At 41.6% G+C, this 16,638-nt stretch overlaps 1 protein-coding gene and 1 long non-coding RNA gene across 29 annotated transcripts in view; one reads left to right on the forward strand and one right to left on the reverse strand.

Annotated features, from left to right (window-relative positions):
* The window catches only part of LOC122466415, a 33,025-nt gene extending 21,108 nt beyond the window's left edge, over positions 1–11,917 (reverse strand). Inside the window, exons 1-2 of one of the 2 annotated variants that reach the window (XR_006291862.1) lie at positions 9,341–9,446; positions 973–1,048 (exon numbers count right to left, since the gene is read on the reverse strand). This is a non-coding gene — a long non-coding RNA (uncharacterized LOC122466415). Of the gene's footprint in view, positions 1–972; positions 1,049–9,340; positions 9,447–11,749 lie in introns of those variants that run through there. The other variant, XR_006291863.1, reaches the window with a different exon arrangement.
* Positions 1–16,638, forward strand: part of GPHN (gephyrin) — a 603,244-nt gene that overhangs the window by 409,400 nt on the left and 177,206 nt on the right. For 17 of the 27 annotated variants that reach the window (XM_037900254.2, XM_037900255.2, XM_043549878.1 and 14 more), the window contains one exon: positions 816–950. In XM_037900254.2, coding sequence (XP_037756182.1) covers positions 816–950 — 135 coding nt within the window. Of the gene's footprint in view, positions 1–815; positions 951–12,198; positions 12,310–12,680; positions 12,741–16,638 lie in introns of all 27 variants that reach the window. The other 10 variants (XM_043549863.1, XM_043549866.1, XM_043549870.1 and 7 more) reach the window with 1 other exon arrangement.

Here is a 16,638-nt window from a genome sequence, read left to right on the forward strand (position 1 = left end):
GATCTGGCTCTTAAATTGCAGTTAAAAAATGGCAGGCCAGACATTTGAAAACAAATGACGTATGGAAAACAAAAGACCAAGACATAGCAGTGGGTTGGTAAAGATAACGGTGGTTGTGCTGCTGCCCTTGCTCTGTCTTTCTCTCTGGATAAATATAAGACTTCAGGTTCCAGAGCTATAAATGCAGCACCCTTCATCAGCACCAAATTCACTTAATTTTTTTTTAGAATAACAACTTCACTACATGGAATAAAAAGGAAAATGTATTCAGTTCTTGACCTCTGTTCTTAGATTGTCAGAGGGATCAATTAATGCTATGTGTGGTATTGGTCTTGTGATTCGGACACCAGTCCACTAGGAACTGGATTGGGAGTCTAACTCCTTTTAGACAGGCCATGAAAGAACTATTGTGTGGTGGTAATCTTTTGGTCGTTATTGGCTTATGTTGGATTTGAACCTTAGTCTTAGAGGCAAAAAGTTCCATATGTTGTTGCCAATCCCCTGACCCTTTTAGTCCCCTCCCACATTGAATTGGTTGTTTATATTGTGGTGTATCTGAATGCAGTCGTGAATTTTTCAAGACAAATTGTGGTATGTTCTGTGCGTCTGCGGTTAGAATCTGACCTTATATTTGCTGATGGATTGTTTTGGAATTACCAAAGGTGGCATTCTTGCTACCAGAACAGAATTCTGAAGAAGGCTGGGCAGAGAGAGATGGGGTATTGTAAGCAGTTTTGGATTCAGATGTAAGATTCTGAGTCATTTTTAAGTACGATATATTTTGGACTGTTAACTGCATCTCTCGTCCTGTTCAGATTCCAGACTCCATCATTTCTCGTGGTGTTCAGGTGCTCCCACGAGACACAGCTTCCCTCAGCACTACCCCTTCAGAATCTCCTCGTGCCCAGGCCACCTCTCGTCTCTCCACTGCGTCCTGCCCAACACCAAAAGTAAGTACAATGCCTTGCTTACCTCCTAGTGTTCAGATGTATAATCTGATTGATAGTTCCCTTCTGCTGGTGAAGGTAGGATCGCATGCAAGATTACGCTGTTGAAAATGACAAATGAAAGAAAAATAGTGTTGTACATTCCTACATGTATTGTTACACAAATTACAGGGTGGGGCCAGCAATAGATTACGCAAGGTCTTGTATAATTTTGCGGCTCCTGTATTGAACCATTGCTGTAGCTCCTATTTGCCAACAGTGAAACATATTACACATATGAAAGCACTTGTCTGTTATCTATTGCAATATTGATCATGAGTCTGAGAATGTTAAACCTTTGAAATTCTCTATTCGTTCCCTGAATAGTACAGATAACCCTGCCACTGAACAACAGGATTAAACTAATAGAGTACTTTCACCCAAAGGATGTGTGCATATCTATAGCCTGGGCTGGGGCAGCTCTTTGCCCCAATATAATACTGATGAATTTAAAACACTTTCAAGCCAACTTGTTTTGCTTTATCTTGGATACTTGCTGCCTGATATTTGAAAACAACTCTAAATTGACTAGAAAGAAAGTTTTAATGCCAACCTTTTGGGATTATTATTCAATTCTTGCAGATTATTCCATGCTGATTTAATTGATTCAGGTGAACTCCATTTATATGGATTTTATATCAGACCTTCAAGACTGTAAATTGGAAGCTAAGGAAATGAACTAGTTGCAAGACCAGTAATGATCATGATTACTTTCAGCTGGAGAGTTCTCCATTTGTGTTCAGCTAGTGTTGTTTATATCCCAAAATTCTCTTTTTCATGTACGTGATACCAACATGTTAATAGACTTGTAGCAAATGACAAACAGTAACATTCCTTCTCGTCTAATTGATCATGACCTTAGAGATTATTCTGCTTGCTAAAATGATAGCAAGAAAAATGAATTGGCAGACATCTGCAATCTCATTTCTTTTCTGTCAGCAATTTAGATTAACCTGTAGTCACCCAGGGAGCTGTCTCCATTTAACGTTTTTGACAATTTTATGAACTGCACGCCTTGACTATAATAGAATTTTGGTGGCAGCATGTGGTGGAATTCACTAAGCAGTTCATTGCTCTTAAAAAAAAGATTCAGTGAAACCTTCATCTTTGCTTGATTTTGTTTCTTGCATTTGCTTTCCAAAATAAATTGTCACTTACAGAATGGTCTCATTAAAATACAGCCTGGAAGGGTATTAAATAGGAATACCCAGGACAGGAGGAGGAATGCACAAGCCAGGAGAGGGAAACTGTGGGCCCTATACTCAGAGTTCGTGCCTTTTCAAAAGATTGTGAAGCAGAAATGTATACACACACACACGGGAAGCCAATCAGAGGTCTAAACAATATTCATTATACTATAAAGAGACTCCCAATGAAACTGAAGTAGTTAAAGCAATATATGGCAAAGGGAAGGAGCACAGTGTGCCAACTCTGAAACAGAATCCACACTATTAGACAGTCTTCATGAGATAAGGGGTTATACAAGGAAGCTAGAGGGAAATGCAAAGCACATGGTGAGACTGAGGATTTTCCATATGAAGTTGGTTGGAATAAGTCCCCACCAAACAAGGACCACCACTTTGTGAACTTAATTTAGCCCATGTTTAATTGTCATTTCTTATCAGAAACTCACGTGTATTTTCAAGACAGGCTAAATCACTGAGCACCTCCTAAAACATAGGAGTTGCTGTGCCAGATCAGACCACTGGTTCAATTATTCCAGTATTGTACTTCCAGCAGTAGCCAGTACAAGCTGCTTCAGAGGAAGATTCAAGAAAACCCAGCAATAGACAGTTTGGGAATAATTTGCCCACAGGGAAATCTTCTTAATCCCCAATATTTAAAGGTTGGTTTAAAAGCTTGATCTTTTATTTCCCATACAAAGCTCTTGGGGTTTTTTTTTTTTTATTCCTTACTGTAAAAATTCACGTTATTCTTGTTATCCATATAAATGTCCAGTCATCTTTTGAATCCTGCTAAATTTTCAAGAAACGGATAGCTACCAAATATAATCGAGTATATGGTTCTTTCCTCTTCCTTAGGGAATACTCATGTTTCTTGGTGTCTCTACTATTTTCATTATTTTTTCCTTTTGGAGCCTGGATTTCTAATCATGCAACATGCATGCAAATTTCGCTGGAGCTGATGTGAGAGCTCTTGACTCACCCAGGTAATGGGGTTAACTATAAATTCTAATCTGTAACATGCAATTGATTTGTTAGAATCTGTTTATTTTAATCTGCAAGTGTTTAACATATGTATCATTTCATATTCCTGTTTTTGAAGTTCACTTTAGATTATGGAGAATTATAAACACACATACAGGGATTGTAGTGTAAAAAAGAGAAGACTTAGCAGAAAGCAACTCACAATCCACATAATTATACAATAACATGTTGACGGGAGTTGTGATTTAACATAGAAAACTGTTTCCCCAAGGGTATGGGGCAATAGATTTCTTTATGAACTACAAACTCCAGTCTATCTTATTATACCCATTAAAAGTGTATTTTTATCCTATGTACCACAGCCTCAGTAACTCTTTACTGAATCTGCTGTTTAGCAAAAGATCATGTGACCCTCTCAGTCAAGAGCCAAGCTTCAGCAATTATAGTAGCAACTATGCTGGATTAATATTTGTGCAGACTCAGAAGTGATGGGTTATGAAAGGTATGTTAGGATTATGGGGTAGGGATGTTGATAGTCTTGGTTGGTTAGGTGGGTAAGGAAAAATTTATTTTGAAAAATTCTGTAAATTGTATATGCATGTATAGCATATGGTCAGACATTTTAAAAATCAAAATACATATTTTAAAAATTAAGTTTCTCAGTTTTTGCAGTTTCTCCCACATTTTCTGAAAATATGCCTCTAATGCAGCACTAACTATAGACCCACATCAAGGCCAGCCCACAACATTTTGGCACCTGAGGTAGGGGGCTCAAATGACACCCCCATGCCTCCTCTCTTGGGCCAAAACTTTGAAAGGTCGCAATTCTGCCTTCTTCCTGTTCTACTCCTCTCATGGTACTGCTCTGCTACCTACCCCAATAAAGGAGAACTAACAACTTAAAATGCCTTGTTCAAAAATTTTAAGTAACACTTAACTTTCAAACGCCTGAACAGCAAATGTAACTTTTCTTGTCTGCATAGTAAACACTGGCATTTTTATCTGTTTGAATAATCGAAGTGGTGCTTTCAGTGCCTTCTTGCTTGCAAAGATTTGAATTGCTTCCTGAAGGTCCACAGTGTGGGCCAGCTCATGCTCTACTGAGATGGTTGCAAGGCCGACCAGCCTCTCCTACGTCATTGTGGAGCGTAGATGTGTTTTTATTAACTTCAGATTGGAGAAGCTGCGTTCTCCACTGGCAACTGTTACAGGAAGTGTTAGTAGTACGTGCAGAGCAACAAAAGCATTTGGAAAGAGGGCCGTCATCTTATTTGTGCACATATATTCCAGAACAGGAGTTGATCCTGCTGAAATGTACCTTGAAAGGGCTTTCAGTTCCTCACCTAAATCACTTGCATCAATATCGTGCATGTCATCATGTGTCAGCACTGTCTCTAGTGCCCTGCATTGCTGGTGTAGGTCTTTTTCAGTGAGGAGTTTTGGAATATTATACAACATTCCAAATATACTGCTGTGTTCCTTGAGCTGCATGAAACATTCAACTGACTGTATTGCACAATCTAGCACCTGGTAAAGAATTCAACTTTGAATTGTTTAGAGTCTCTTATGGGATTATCCCGTGCTTTGTAATCAAAATGTCTGACTCTTGTATTCTTGAATGGGTGGGAAAATAGCTTCAGTGTGAAGTTCCTCTGCCAACTTCTGTGCACTCTTCAGAATGTTTTGAAATCCCTCATCTGACCGGTGTGACATGGTGGGGCCAGATGGCTACAGGAGAGTGATAGAAGGCAGATATATTAGCCCCAGGTTAAGTAGGTCCCTTTTCCCTGGGTAAGGTAACAGGGACGGTTCCAGAACAATCAGGAACTTTCTGGAAACAATTAAGGCAGACAGGCTGATTAGAACACCTGCAGCCAATCAAGAAGCTGGTAGAATCAATTAAGACAAGCAGGCTAATGAGGGCACCTGGGTTTAAAAAGGAGCTCACTTCAGTTTGTGGTGTGCGTGCAAGGAGCTGGGAGCAAGAGGGGCAAGAAGCTGAGAGTGAGAAGGCATACTACCAGAAAACTGAGAAGTACAAGCATTATCAGACATCAGGAGGAAGGTCCTGTGGTGAGAATAAAGAAAGTGTTAGGAGGAGGCCATGGGGAAGTAGCCCAGGGAGTTGTAGCTGTCACACAGCTGTTACAGGAGCCACTGTAGACAGCTGCAATCCACAGGGCCGTGGGCTGGAACCCAGAGTAGAGGGCGGGCCTCGGTTCCCTCCATCCCCCAACTCCCTACTTGATACCAGAGGAGTTGACCTGGACTGTGGGTTCCACCAGAGGGGAAGGTCTCAGACCTGTTCCCCGATCCACTAGGTGGATCAGCAGAGACTGCGGGGATTGTTCCTCCTTTTCCCCATGCTGGCCAGCGATGAGGCTAACGGAGTGAACGGCAGATTTGAGCCACAAAAGTGGCCAAATTGAGGGCTGCTGTGAACCTCTGAGACGAGCAAATCCTCCAATAAGCGCAGGACCCACCAAGGCAGAGGAGGAACTTTGTCACACTGGTAAGACTAGGTATGACTTTGCTTTGTCCAGTTGTTCCATTTCTCCAGCTATGTCAAGGTCAACACCTTGGCATCTCTTGCTTACAACATTTCAAACAGTATGTCATACCACAACACTAAGCCACACAGAAATTTGAAGTTATGTATGTTTCTGGTGATTCCATTTCCCTCTGCCACTGTTCTCCCACAAACAGTTCCTGTCATAGCATTATCCTCCATAATGGCAACTATGGCATCATCCATCTTCCCAATTTGGTGTTTCGAGTGGAGGCGATAAAGCCTATGACTTTCCCATCGTGTGGCACTCAGTGGTTTCAGTGTCAGAGAGGATGTTCCCAGATGTTGCTTCAAAATTTGCCATTGATGAGTTGATGCAGAGAAAAATGCATAGATGCTTTGAATTACATTAAAAAATTCAGCAGCCTCACTAGAAGCTGATGCTGCATCACTGACCACCAAGTTCAATGATTAAGAACTGCATGGGACAAAAAAAGCTTGAGGGTTTAACTCTCGGATCCGTGTCTGCACTCCTCTGTTCTTTCCTCTCATGTTGGCACCATTATCATAGCCCTGACCTCTCATGTCAGCTATCGCAATTGTCATGTCTTCCAGCTTTTTAAGAAGCACATTTGTCATACCAACTCCTGTAGTATCATCAATGTCAATAAATTCTAGAAAATGCTCTGACAGTCACCATTGCTGGGACATTTTCACTAGGTTCTATTGTTGTTACAAAATGCACCATTCAAGTCATTTGTTCCGTATGGCTGATGTCAGGTGTGCAGTCCTGACTAACAGAGGAATATCTTGCTGACTTCAGATCTGCCACAATCTTCTGTTTGACTTTTGTTGCCAGTAACTGTATGATCTCATTTTGAATTGTTTTTCCAAGGTAGTGGTGTGTGTACATTTCTTAGGTGGTGACTCTTCTTAGATGCTCCTGGAGTAGAGCATCAAACTCAGCCATCAGCACCACAATTTTAAGGAAGTTTCCATTGTTTGGCACATACAGCTGATTTGAAGTGCCACGCAGTGCTAGGTTTTGGGTTGCAAGCACTCACAATGGCAATGAGCCTTTTCAGAACATTTTGCCAGTAAAGAGACTCTGATGTAATCTTCTCTTGATGCTGATCATCTATGGTGCCCTTTAACCTTAGTCTCACCTCAAGCTCTTTCCACCTATGGAATGCTCTCTAGTGATTTGCTGCCTTCTCATGGCATGCCAGATTTCTAGCCAGATTTTTCCAGTCCTTTGTTCCTGTAGAACCCAATGTGGCTGGAACATTAGACTGAAAGAGTTTGCAACAAAAACAGTACGCAGCATTCTGGGTTTTTGAGTACATAAGCCATGGCCTCTCCACTTTGTCACCATTGGGGATTTCACGCCAGTAATGTGTTGGATGGACACTTCTATTTTCATTGTCTTTGGGGAACATGAAGTTTTTCACTTGCTGTGGCCCATGCAGTACAAGGAAGTCCCTCAGGATACTGCTCAAGTGGGTCCACAGTCCTGGATCATCTAGACTTAAGGAACTAAACTCAGCAGTAGCTGTTTCTTGCTCCTCCACCACACTCTTCTCTGATCTACACTTTTCTTCAGGAATGTGCACGGTTACATCCATTTGAGATGGAGATATGGATGCTGCAGTAGCTGCCAGGTCACCTGCACTCTGACTAACTGGAGTATCAGGCATTTCCTCACCCCTCACATCCTCACTGGGGCTGGAAGGCTCACCGTGAACATGTGTGTCTATGTATCTCAGGAGAGCTCCTTCCTGCTTAGATAGAAAGCAAAGGAAGCTTTTCTTTCTTTTTCTGAATGCTGCCCCAGAGGGGTGTTTTCTTCTTTCACTCATGACTGCTGTTCTGTGCCAGCTGTAGTGGCTCTCAACACTCAGCTGAAGGGGACAGATAAGCAGACTGATAGCAGGGCCTGAGTGAGGGAAGATATCAGCGTCTTAGGGTCCTAACTGGCTCCTACTACTTCAGTTGACTGCCTGTTCTCCTCAAGTGGGTTCAGGGAAGCAACAGGAAACAGGAAGCTCCCTGAGAAGCTGGTGTTAATCAGTCCAGGCTCCTGGGGGTTCTAGAGAGGTACATAAGAGGCTCCTCCTCCTCTCTCTCCCTGCAGCTCCTGCTGCTTTCTGTTATTCCTTCTCACCTTTTCTCCTGCCTGCCTGTTATGTCTGTTGTGCCCTCCTTCCTCCAGCACAGCACTCTACCATCTCTGTGCATCTAGATCAGAGAGATGATATACGCACCACCAGCAGACACAATTTTCTACACTCTGGGTCCTAGTGTCACCTCCCCCCGCCCCCACAGTCTGGCACCTGAGGCAGCCTCCTCAGTTCACCTCATGATAAGGCCAGCCCTGCTCCATATATATATTTAGAATCAGTCATCAAAAGCTCCATTGCTTCCCTAAGTTATCCCTAAGTTTTGTCCCTGTGTTAGTCTAGTTCTTGGTTGTTAATGAAGCTGGATTTTCACTGAGACTGCAGGAGTAGGGTGATCAGCCTGTAATCAGTCAAGTCCCCCCAAAAGCTCCTTTGGTTGCTCTGATAAGGTTTTAGTGTGTCTCTGTAGAATCCCTTGTGTAAAATGCAAACTGTGTTTTGAACAAAGCCCTCTTTGGGCTCAATGCAAATCTCAATGTATTTATAGTAGTTGGTTGCAGATGTGGAGACATTTCTAAGAGTTTCACCAAAAAGCATTGGCAAACTGAGGTATCAATCCTCTTTTTTCAGTCAGCCAACCAGAAACCTCATTGTGGTGCAGAAGAATTTTTGAACTGTTTCAGTGTGTGCTTTAAGCCTGTGTTAAGTATTACTTCTTGGTTCATGAGGTTTAAATTGTGTTCTGAATATCCATATCTTAAAAGTTAACGATAATACCTAAGCAGTTCTTTTAAGTTTTCCATATCACTTTCACTGACTGAGCAAATCACAAGATCTCCTTATAATAATCTCTATATTCTTGGATGGCATTTTGACCAATTTAGATGCAATATCCTTTTCATATAAAGAAGCAATACCATTAAGTAGGAATGCATTTTTCCCTATGAGACTGCTTGTAGCCTTTATTAAGTAATTTCTTTTGTTTGACATTCAATTTAAGATGATTGGTTAATGTTGGGTTTTTCCTCTGTTTCTTCATCTGCAGCATCTCGTAGATTCTAATTTGCCATCTGCTATCTCAAAGAGCATATCAAGGGCAAATACTTAAATCATTTCCTTAAACTGCTAATTTTATAACAGAGTTTTATGCTGTTACCAGTAAAGAAAATTGCAACTTTTCTTTTCAAGTTCAAATCTTTCCCTTTCATTTTTTCTAATGGCACAATCAGTATTTCATTTTTTGCCATTTTTATATGTCAGAGACACAAAGTAGATGTTGAAGAACTGCAAGACGACTAGGGACAGGGTTTTAAATTATTATCATGAATGCATTCCAGCAACAACAATGGTATCAAACATCTTACTTACGGGATCGTCAAATTCATCAATTTTTTGCTCTTGCACTTCAGTAAACAAAGTTTCATTCAATGGCACATATAGTCATTAAAAATCCAAAGAACCCAGTTCTCTGCACTTTTTGAGATGAGTACATTTTTGCTATTTTATTTTTTTAAAAAATTTTTCTTTACTTTGCTCCCTTCTTTTCTTGTTGCTTACCCTGTCCTTCATCTTTAGGACCTTGAATCAGATATATTTGTATGCTGATGTTAGGTAATGTGTTCACTCCAGTTTGGAGTAGTCAGCAGCAACTTTCACTTTTACTAGGTATAACAAGAAAGAACAAATCAGTGAATTCACCACTTTGAAAGGTAAGATGAGGAAGCCAGCTTTGTATGGAGCCCCATTATCATGCCCTATTAATCTTCCAAAAGTGTTTAGATTCCAGATAATCCAGTCTCTACACAGTTCACAGCTTCACCCATTCCCTCTCTTTAGCATCTAAGGACAATTGATTCTGCCAACTAACTACATCATCCTCTCCCATTACTGGTGGCTACCCATTCCCCTTCCTCTCAAGGTTTCTAGACGGTTCTGTAACTTTATTGATTTTTAGTAGGCTTAATAAGAACTTTGTTTTCCTTATCACTTTTCTTTTCTATCACTTTTCAGGATAATTAAAGTCTATATACCCTGAGTAAAGGTAGAGAGACCATATTTCCAGTGTAAAAAAATTTCAAATATGTATGTGTAGCAGACTGCGGCAGGACCCCCGTTGGCTCCTGTCTCTGCTAGGTCCACGAAGTCACTCAGAGACTCTGGGGTTAGTAACCACAGGTGCAGATTATTCACAGGCTTGTTCCCACCACCGTTTCACCATGTACAGTTGGCCTTTCACCATCTGCAGGCGGGAGGGAGGGAAGAGCTACCTCCCAGCTTCCACTCCCCGCCTTTTCCCTTTCTTTCTGCTCTTCCTCAGCTTCCTTCTCCTGAGGCTTTTATACAGCCCAAGGCTAATTAGGCAGCAGCTGTCTCTGCTTCCCCAATTATGGCCAGGTTATCTCCAGCCAGCTCTAATCTATCCCCCTAAATGGGAGCTGGCATGACAGAGGGCTGAAACAGCAACCCTTTTCCCAGCACTCTGTCACAGTATGTAATGTTTGTGTAAATGTTTCAGAAAAATCCCAGAAAAAATGGAAAACTCTTACCCACCCTCACTAAAAAAAAAAAAAGAAAAAAAAAAACCACCAGCGTGGTTTATTTCTGGAATAAAAATTCTGTTTTGGGTTTTTCAACCATGATGACTCATTGCTTCCTCTGCAATATGGTCATGTGAACACCAAATAAAGTGAGATTATAGAATCATAGAATATCAGGGTTGGAAGGGACCTCAGGAGGTCATCTAGTCCAACCCCCTGCTCAAACCAGGACCAATCCCCAACTAAATCATCCCAGCCAGGGCTTTGTCAAGCCTGACCTTGAAAACCTCTAAGGAAGGAGATTCCACCACCTCCCTAGGTAACACATTCCAGTGCTTCACCACCCTCCTAGTGAAAAAGCTTTTTCCTAACATCCAACCTAAACCTCCCCCACTGCAACTTGAGACCATTACTCCTTGTTCTATCATCTGATACCACTGAGAACAGTCTAGATCCATCCTCTTTGGAACCCCCCTTCAGGTAGTTGAAAGCAGCTATCAAATCCTCCCTCATTCTTCTCTTCTGCAGACTAAACAATCCCAGTTCCCTCAGCCTCTCCTCATAAGTCATGTGCTCCAGCCCCCTAATCATTTTTGTTGCCCTCCTCTGGACTCTTTCCAATTTTTCCACATCCTTCTTGTAGTGTGGGGCCCAAAACTGGACACAGTACTCCAGATGAGGCCTCTCCAATGTCAAATAAATACAGGGGAATGATCACGTCCCTCAGTCAGATGGCAATGCCCCTACTTATTGGCCTTCTTGGCACCAAGGGCACACTGTTGACTCATATCCAGCTTCTCATCCACTGTAACCCCTACGTCCTTTTCTGCAGAACTGCTGCCTAGCCATTCGGTCCCTAATCTGTAGCAGTGCATGGGATTCTTCCGTCCTAAGCAATGTTCCCTCTAATTTTTGACAGGCCGTCTGCACAAAAAATTTCTTGTGTGCAAATTGTTTTGCTTCTGTGCAAATTTTTGTGCGCATGGTTTCGCCGTGTGCACAGGGTTTAGGATCTGTGTGCGCGCAGCTTAGAGGGAACAGTGGTCCTAAGTGCAGGACTCTGCACTTGTCCTTGTTGAACCTTATCAGATTTCTTTTGGCCCAATCCTCTAATTTGTCTCGGTCCCTCTGTATCCTATCCCTACCCTCCAGCGTATCTACAAACTTGCTGAGGGTGCAATCCACGCCATCCTCCAAATCATTAATGATAGTACTTAAGTTACAATCTGGCCCTTAATGTCAGTTATTCCATATAGTGAAGTGAGTTTTAAATTAAAACCAATTGTGATTGTTTTCAGTCCCAACCCAGGGCCCTGTTGCTAGCAGGGGTACCCGTCACCAGCTTGGCAGGGATCCTGCCAAAACATGCCAAGCTAGTCTCCAGTTATACAACCAACTCCCCGCAGAGTTTCCCGGGGTCACTTCCTACCTGTTTCTCTGGGGCTTGCCATCTCAGAGTTCTCAGTTTCTCCTCACTCTGTGGTTTCCCAAGCCTGGGGGTCCTGGGTCATCACCGTCTGGCTGGCCTCCACATCCGGAGTGCAGGCAGACTTTCCAAAGGAGCATGCAGCACACCTCCTTCCTCCACAGCAGTCAGCCCAGACTGAGCTGAGCTGTTTCCTTTTATAGCCTGGTTGCAGCTGGAGCATGCCCAGCAGAGGTGAGGGGGTGGGGCCTCCTCAGCCCAAAGAGAAGAATTAACACTTGCAGAACCAGTGCGGGGCTGCTACACCCCGTCACACAATGCAACAACTAGGCAGCAGGGCAGTACTAGAAGTTTCTTTTTGGAGGTTCTTAACTAAGCTCCTGGGAGAAGTCCTGCTTTGTATCCCTCCAGGTTTCATTCTATTTATACTTCCCTCATTACCATGTTTTCAGTACCTACAGGGAATGAGCAACTCTGACAGATTGGATCAGCTCCAGGCAGTTGACTCCATGGGAGAGGAATCTCATCCTTCAAGTTTTCACAAGCATTTGCCGCAATTTAAGGTATCTTGCAATAGACTAGCTGTCCTCAGTGGTGACTCCTTAATTTCCCTTGCTGAATGTTTTGGCTTTTCTTCTAAAATGTTCAAGACCAGCCTTAAAATCTTTGCTTTCCCATCTCTGCAATCATGCAACCATAAGAGAGCGGGATTCTGGCTGGAATTTTTTTTTATTCTTGCAAAGACCTTTTAGTCATCATTTTAGCCTTCACTAGGGTTAGTCCTTTGTTTCACAGGTGTGAACAGGGCTATGCTTTGAGTTTGAGAACACCTTGAAATTGCTGTCTTCTAATGTAGTATTTTTAGTTGCTAACACTTCTGCTAAATGAGTAGATCAATAATGAGAGAACTCAGTTTTTCTCCCCTCTGCTTCAGGTTTCTCCCTCCTCCCCCAAGAAGATAGTTTTTGATCTTCCACCAGACTTCATCCCAATGGTAAATACGGAATTTCATATCAGTTAGCTCACTGTTTTTCCACCCATTGTGTTAATCTGGTTTTCTCCCAGGACATGTTGGATGTTAGATGTTTACATGTGTTCTGAAATGTTATGTACCTCTTTCACAAGAGTTTGAGCCACACAGTTACGTTCACAAGGGCAAAGCTGCCACAATGGGCCAGAGAATTTATTTCAGTAGCAGCTCAGTCAGTCATGCCACTTCTCCAGAGGAGTCTCCACTTTCTGGGCAGTAAGGGCTTAGTCATTCATATTTGAAGTGTGCAAGGCAGCAATTTATTTTTCCCCCCTCACAAGTTTATATGGCATTACTATACTAACTTGTTTTCACTGCATCTTGGGATACTTCCTTAGGTCTTAAATTCCTTAAGTGGCAAAATAATATAAGCCCTTCTTCCCTGGGTATTTCTTATTACATTCACTGACCATCCTACTGTGTCCAAGATAGGATATGGGAAGAAGGGAAGTATGACTAAGAAGTAATTGACAATTTTATTTGTCATAGGCCCCTCTTCACAAATATATTGTCATCTTGCTTTCTGGTAGATTAAGCCATTAACACTATGGTTTGTAATGTCTCTGTAGTAGGTGGGAGAAGAGGACTACATCAAAAAGAAGTGCTGCTGAATAATTTTCTCATAAAAACTCAACCTCTCCTGTCAGTACTCGCTTTGATGGCTATGTAAAAAAACAAAAGGGTTTTCTGACTGCAGAGAGAGAGTAGTGTAAAGTAAAAGCACAAAGAAATATGAACTGAATTCCTTGTGAAAATGATGAGTGCTTTGGAAGATGCTCAGCCTTGCTGAGACTTCCAAAGTGCAACAGCTAAATTATGGTTTTGTTTCTTGAATATGGTCCCTAGTAGGCAATATTCACAACTAACAAGAACATTGTGGCCAGTTTGTACCAACATTGCACTTTTATTTTATGCTGGTGACATTTTTTGAGAAAATGCCACTAAGAATGTGAGAAGTTAAGTGTTGCCAAGAGAAGGAAGAATGAAAAAGCATCAAAAATCAGTATCATGCTATAGTAGAATTAAGACATTTGTAAACCTGCACACACACTCAAAATATTTGTTCCTAAGGAGAACTAAGAGCATCATTATATTCTTCCCTTGGTCCTCCTGGATTATTTTTGTTTATTCATGAATGATGGTTTCTAGAAAAAACACCAAAAACCCAACATTTTGCCTCTGCCTGCTGAATTATAGTAAGTCCACATGCCCTCTACAAGAGGCCTGTCCTTCCTGATGTGCTTCATATTCTTAGCCCTCAGTAGCTATAAATCATGGCATGTAACAGCAGCCACCCTAACCCTGATCTAATCTTAGTCATCAGTACAAGCATGTGGTTCATTTGGCTGTGGTTTTGGCTCATCAGTGATACAAGAATCCTCCACATCACCTGCTGCTGGGAAACTGCATGACTTCAGTCAGTGTTGCCTTCATTTTCTTCTCCAATCTACACAATGCACCTGATTCTCATGTACACTGGTCTAGCAATGTGAAATAGTTGTAAAGCAGGTGTAAATGATGTTTGCATCCATTTTAAAGTGTATTTATACTGCCAAAGTGATATTAAGGGATGTGAACAAGAATTAATTTGGCCCAGTGTTCTTGAGATGTCAGGCTGCAAAGGTACCGAACCTATAATACACCATATTAACCATACCTCACTGAAGTAACATTGACAAGTCCTTCAGTAATAACCCCCTTTTAAGGATTTACGGTAATTTTTGAAGTTATTCTTCAAAAAGGAGAAGTCCTTTGCAGGCAAATGGAATTCAGGAATAATGCAGGCTAGATGACGTAGAAGACGTTCTTTATTCCAGTCATCTAAAGGCAAGTTTACAGAGCCTAGATATCCTCCTTCCTGGCTGAGACAATAATCGATAAGAAAGGCCTTGAGAGACCAGAGCACCTACCTATAGGCACACCTATCTATTTGTAAACAAAAAGAGGATGCCTCCATTTCTTCTTCACTGCATGGGTCAACATAGCCTTGAATTGCTGAGTTCTGGACTACATAGCATCCTTTCTAGATAGAATTGTTTTCCAAACCCTACAGCAGAATCTTAGTTCAATCTGGAGCTCTTTAAGCATCAAGGGGTTCAGGATACTCTCAACCATCTTATAAATAACCCATCATCCCAGTTACCAGAGGATCATAGTGGATAGGGAATACACACCATCTGCTTCACGGCCTTCAAAAATAGAGTTGTGTGTTCAGTCCTGGCTTTCAAGATGGAGCTATTTAAATTGATTATTCAGGCAGTATACTTGAGTATTCACTGGGTCTCTCTAATATTGATACACATCCCAGTTCTGACATCCGTTAATTCACAATACTGAAACAATACCTCATTTGGTATGCATAGCACCCAGAACATTCTCAAAAGTGATGGCTGTCCTAGCAGCAGCAGATTTTTGTTTGAGCGCCAAAACTGAAATTCAGATAAAGTAAGCCTTTTCCCAGGTGGGCATGTTCCTAGAGATATATAGCTAATTTTTCATTGGTTCCACTGCAGAAGCGCATGTACCTAGAAGACTAATTCAGTAAAGTAGCAGGCAGCATCTACCTGATGCAGGACAGATGAGGAAAAGCAACAATATCAAACACAGCCACTGCTTTACTTATCACTGGTCTGAATGTAGGATTATGTACAAATTCTAGGCTCTGTGGCAAGTATAGCAGTAGTCTTCTGGGTCTACTTCCACTTGAGGCCATTGCAGCGCTTTTTTCACTGCAGTGAAAACTAGAGTGAAAGGACTTCAAGAAACTGTTTCAGCTATCAACTTGCTGCTGATCAGAATGGCACTGCAACAGGAGTCTATTGAAAGAATGCCTCTTACACCCTATCAATGGTTAACCTGGCTACAAATGCCAGTCTATCAAGATGGGGCTAGCTTTTGATCCAAGAGCCTATTGCACATGAATGAGGATCCTTCTTACTTCAATCTTGTGGCATGCCTATGAAAAGTACCTCTCAGACAAGGTGAAATCTACCCTTTTGTAGTGAAAAAATTGGTCTACTTTAATATGTATATGAAAATATAGAAAACATTCTCAGTCTGGTGTGACATCAGAAACAACCAAATCCATGGTAGTCATACTGGCTATCCTGAAGTAACTAAAAGAAAGGCTGAACCTGGAAATGGATGCCTGCTTATGAGAATAATTTGTTGGAATGTTTAAACAGTGGCTGTTGGAGAATTCAGAGTTTATATAAACCCTGTACCTCCCCGTGTACATCTAGACAGCTCTAGCTTCTTCATGGTCATTGCGCAACTGAGACACCTGATAACAGAAAATGGAACACTTGGAGACTTCAACCTAGTGCTGAATACTCTCACAGACTATCATTCAAATCAATTCTGACTCCTTTCTAGGAAGTATGACTCCTTTCTATCAAAGTTTTGTTCTTCATAGCTCAGACAAGCTTGAGAACTCTCTCCACTTCAGTAAGTTAGGGCTCAGAATCATACCATACTTTTCTGCTAAAGGTCAACTCCATGATTCATCTAAACCGGGGCATAGCCATAACATCTTTTTGCCCATCTAAAGAAGACAGACTGCATCACCCAAATATTTCCAGTGCTTTCAGGATTTATCTCGAGAGATACCATTCTCCTCCTTCCTTGACAGGTTTTGAGAAGGAATTTACAAAGTCACTGAATGTTTTCTCTTTTGCTATAAGAGAAATTACATTCTGCTATCAAATTTCTATCCATTAGTTATTGGTTGGAAGAAGGGAGGAGAACAAATGTTCTGCTGTATCTGTACTGGTTCATTTATTCCTCTGGTGTGGTTCCTCTGTGCTGACATACAATAAAAGGATGCAATTTTCTCTGTTCCCCACTTCCTTCCTACTGCAAG

Source organism: Chelonia mydas, chromosome 6 (genome assembly GCF_015237465.2).
Source record: "Chelonia mydas isolate rCheMyd1 chromosome 6, rCheMyd1.pri.v2, whole genome shotgun sequence".
Classification (NCBI taxonomy): domain Eukaryota; kingdom Metazoa; phylum Chordata; order Testudines; family Cheloniidae; genus Chelonia; species Chelonia mydas.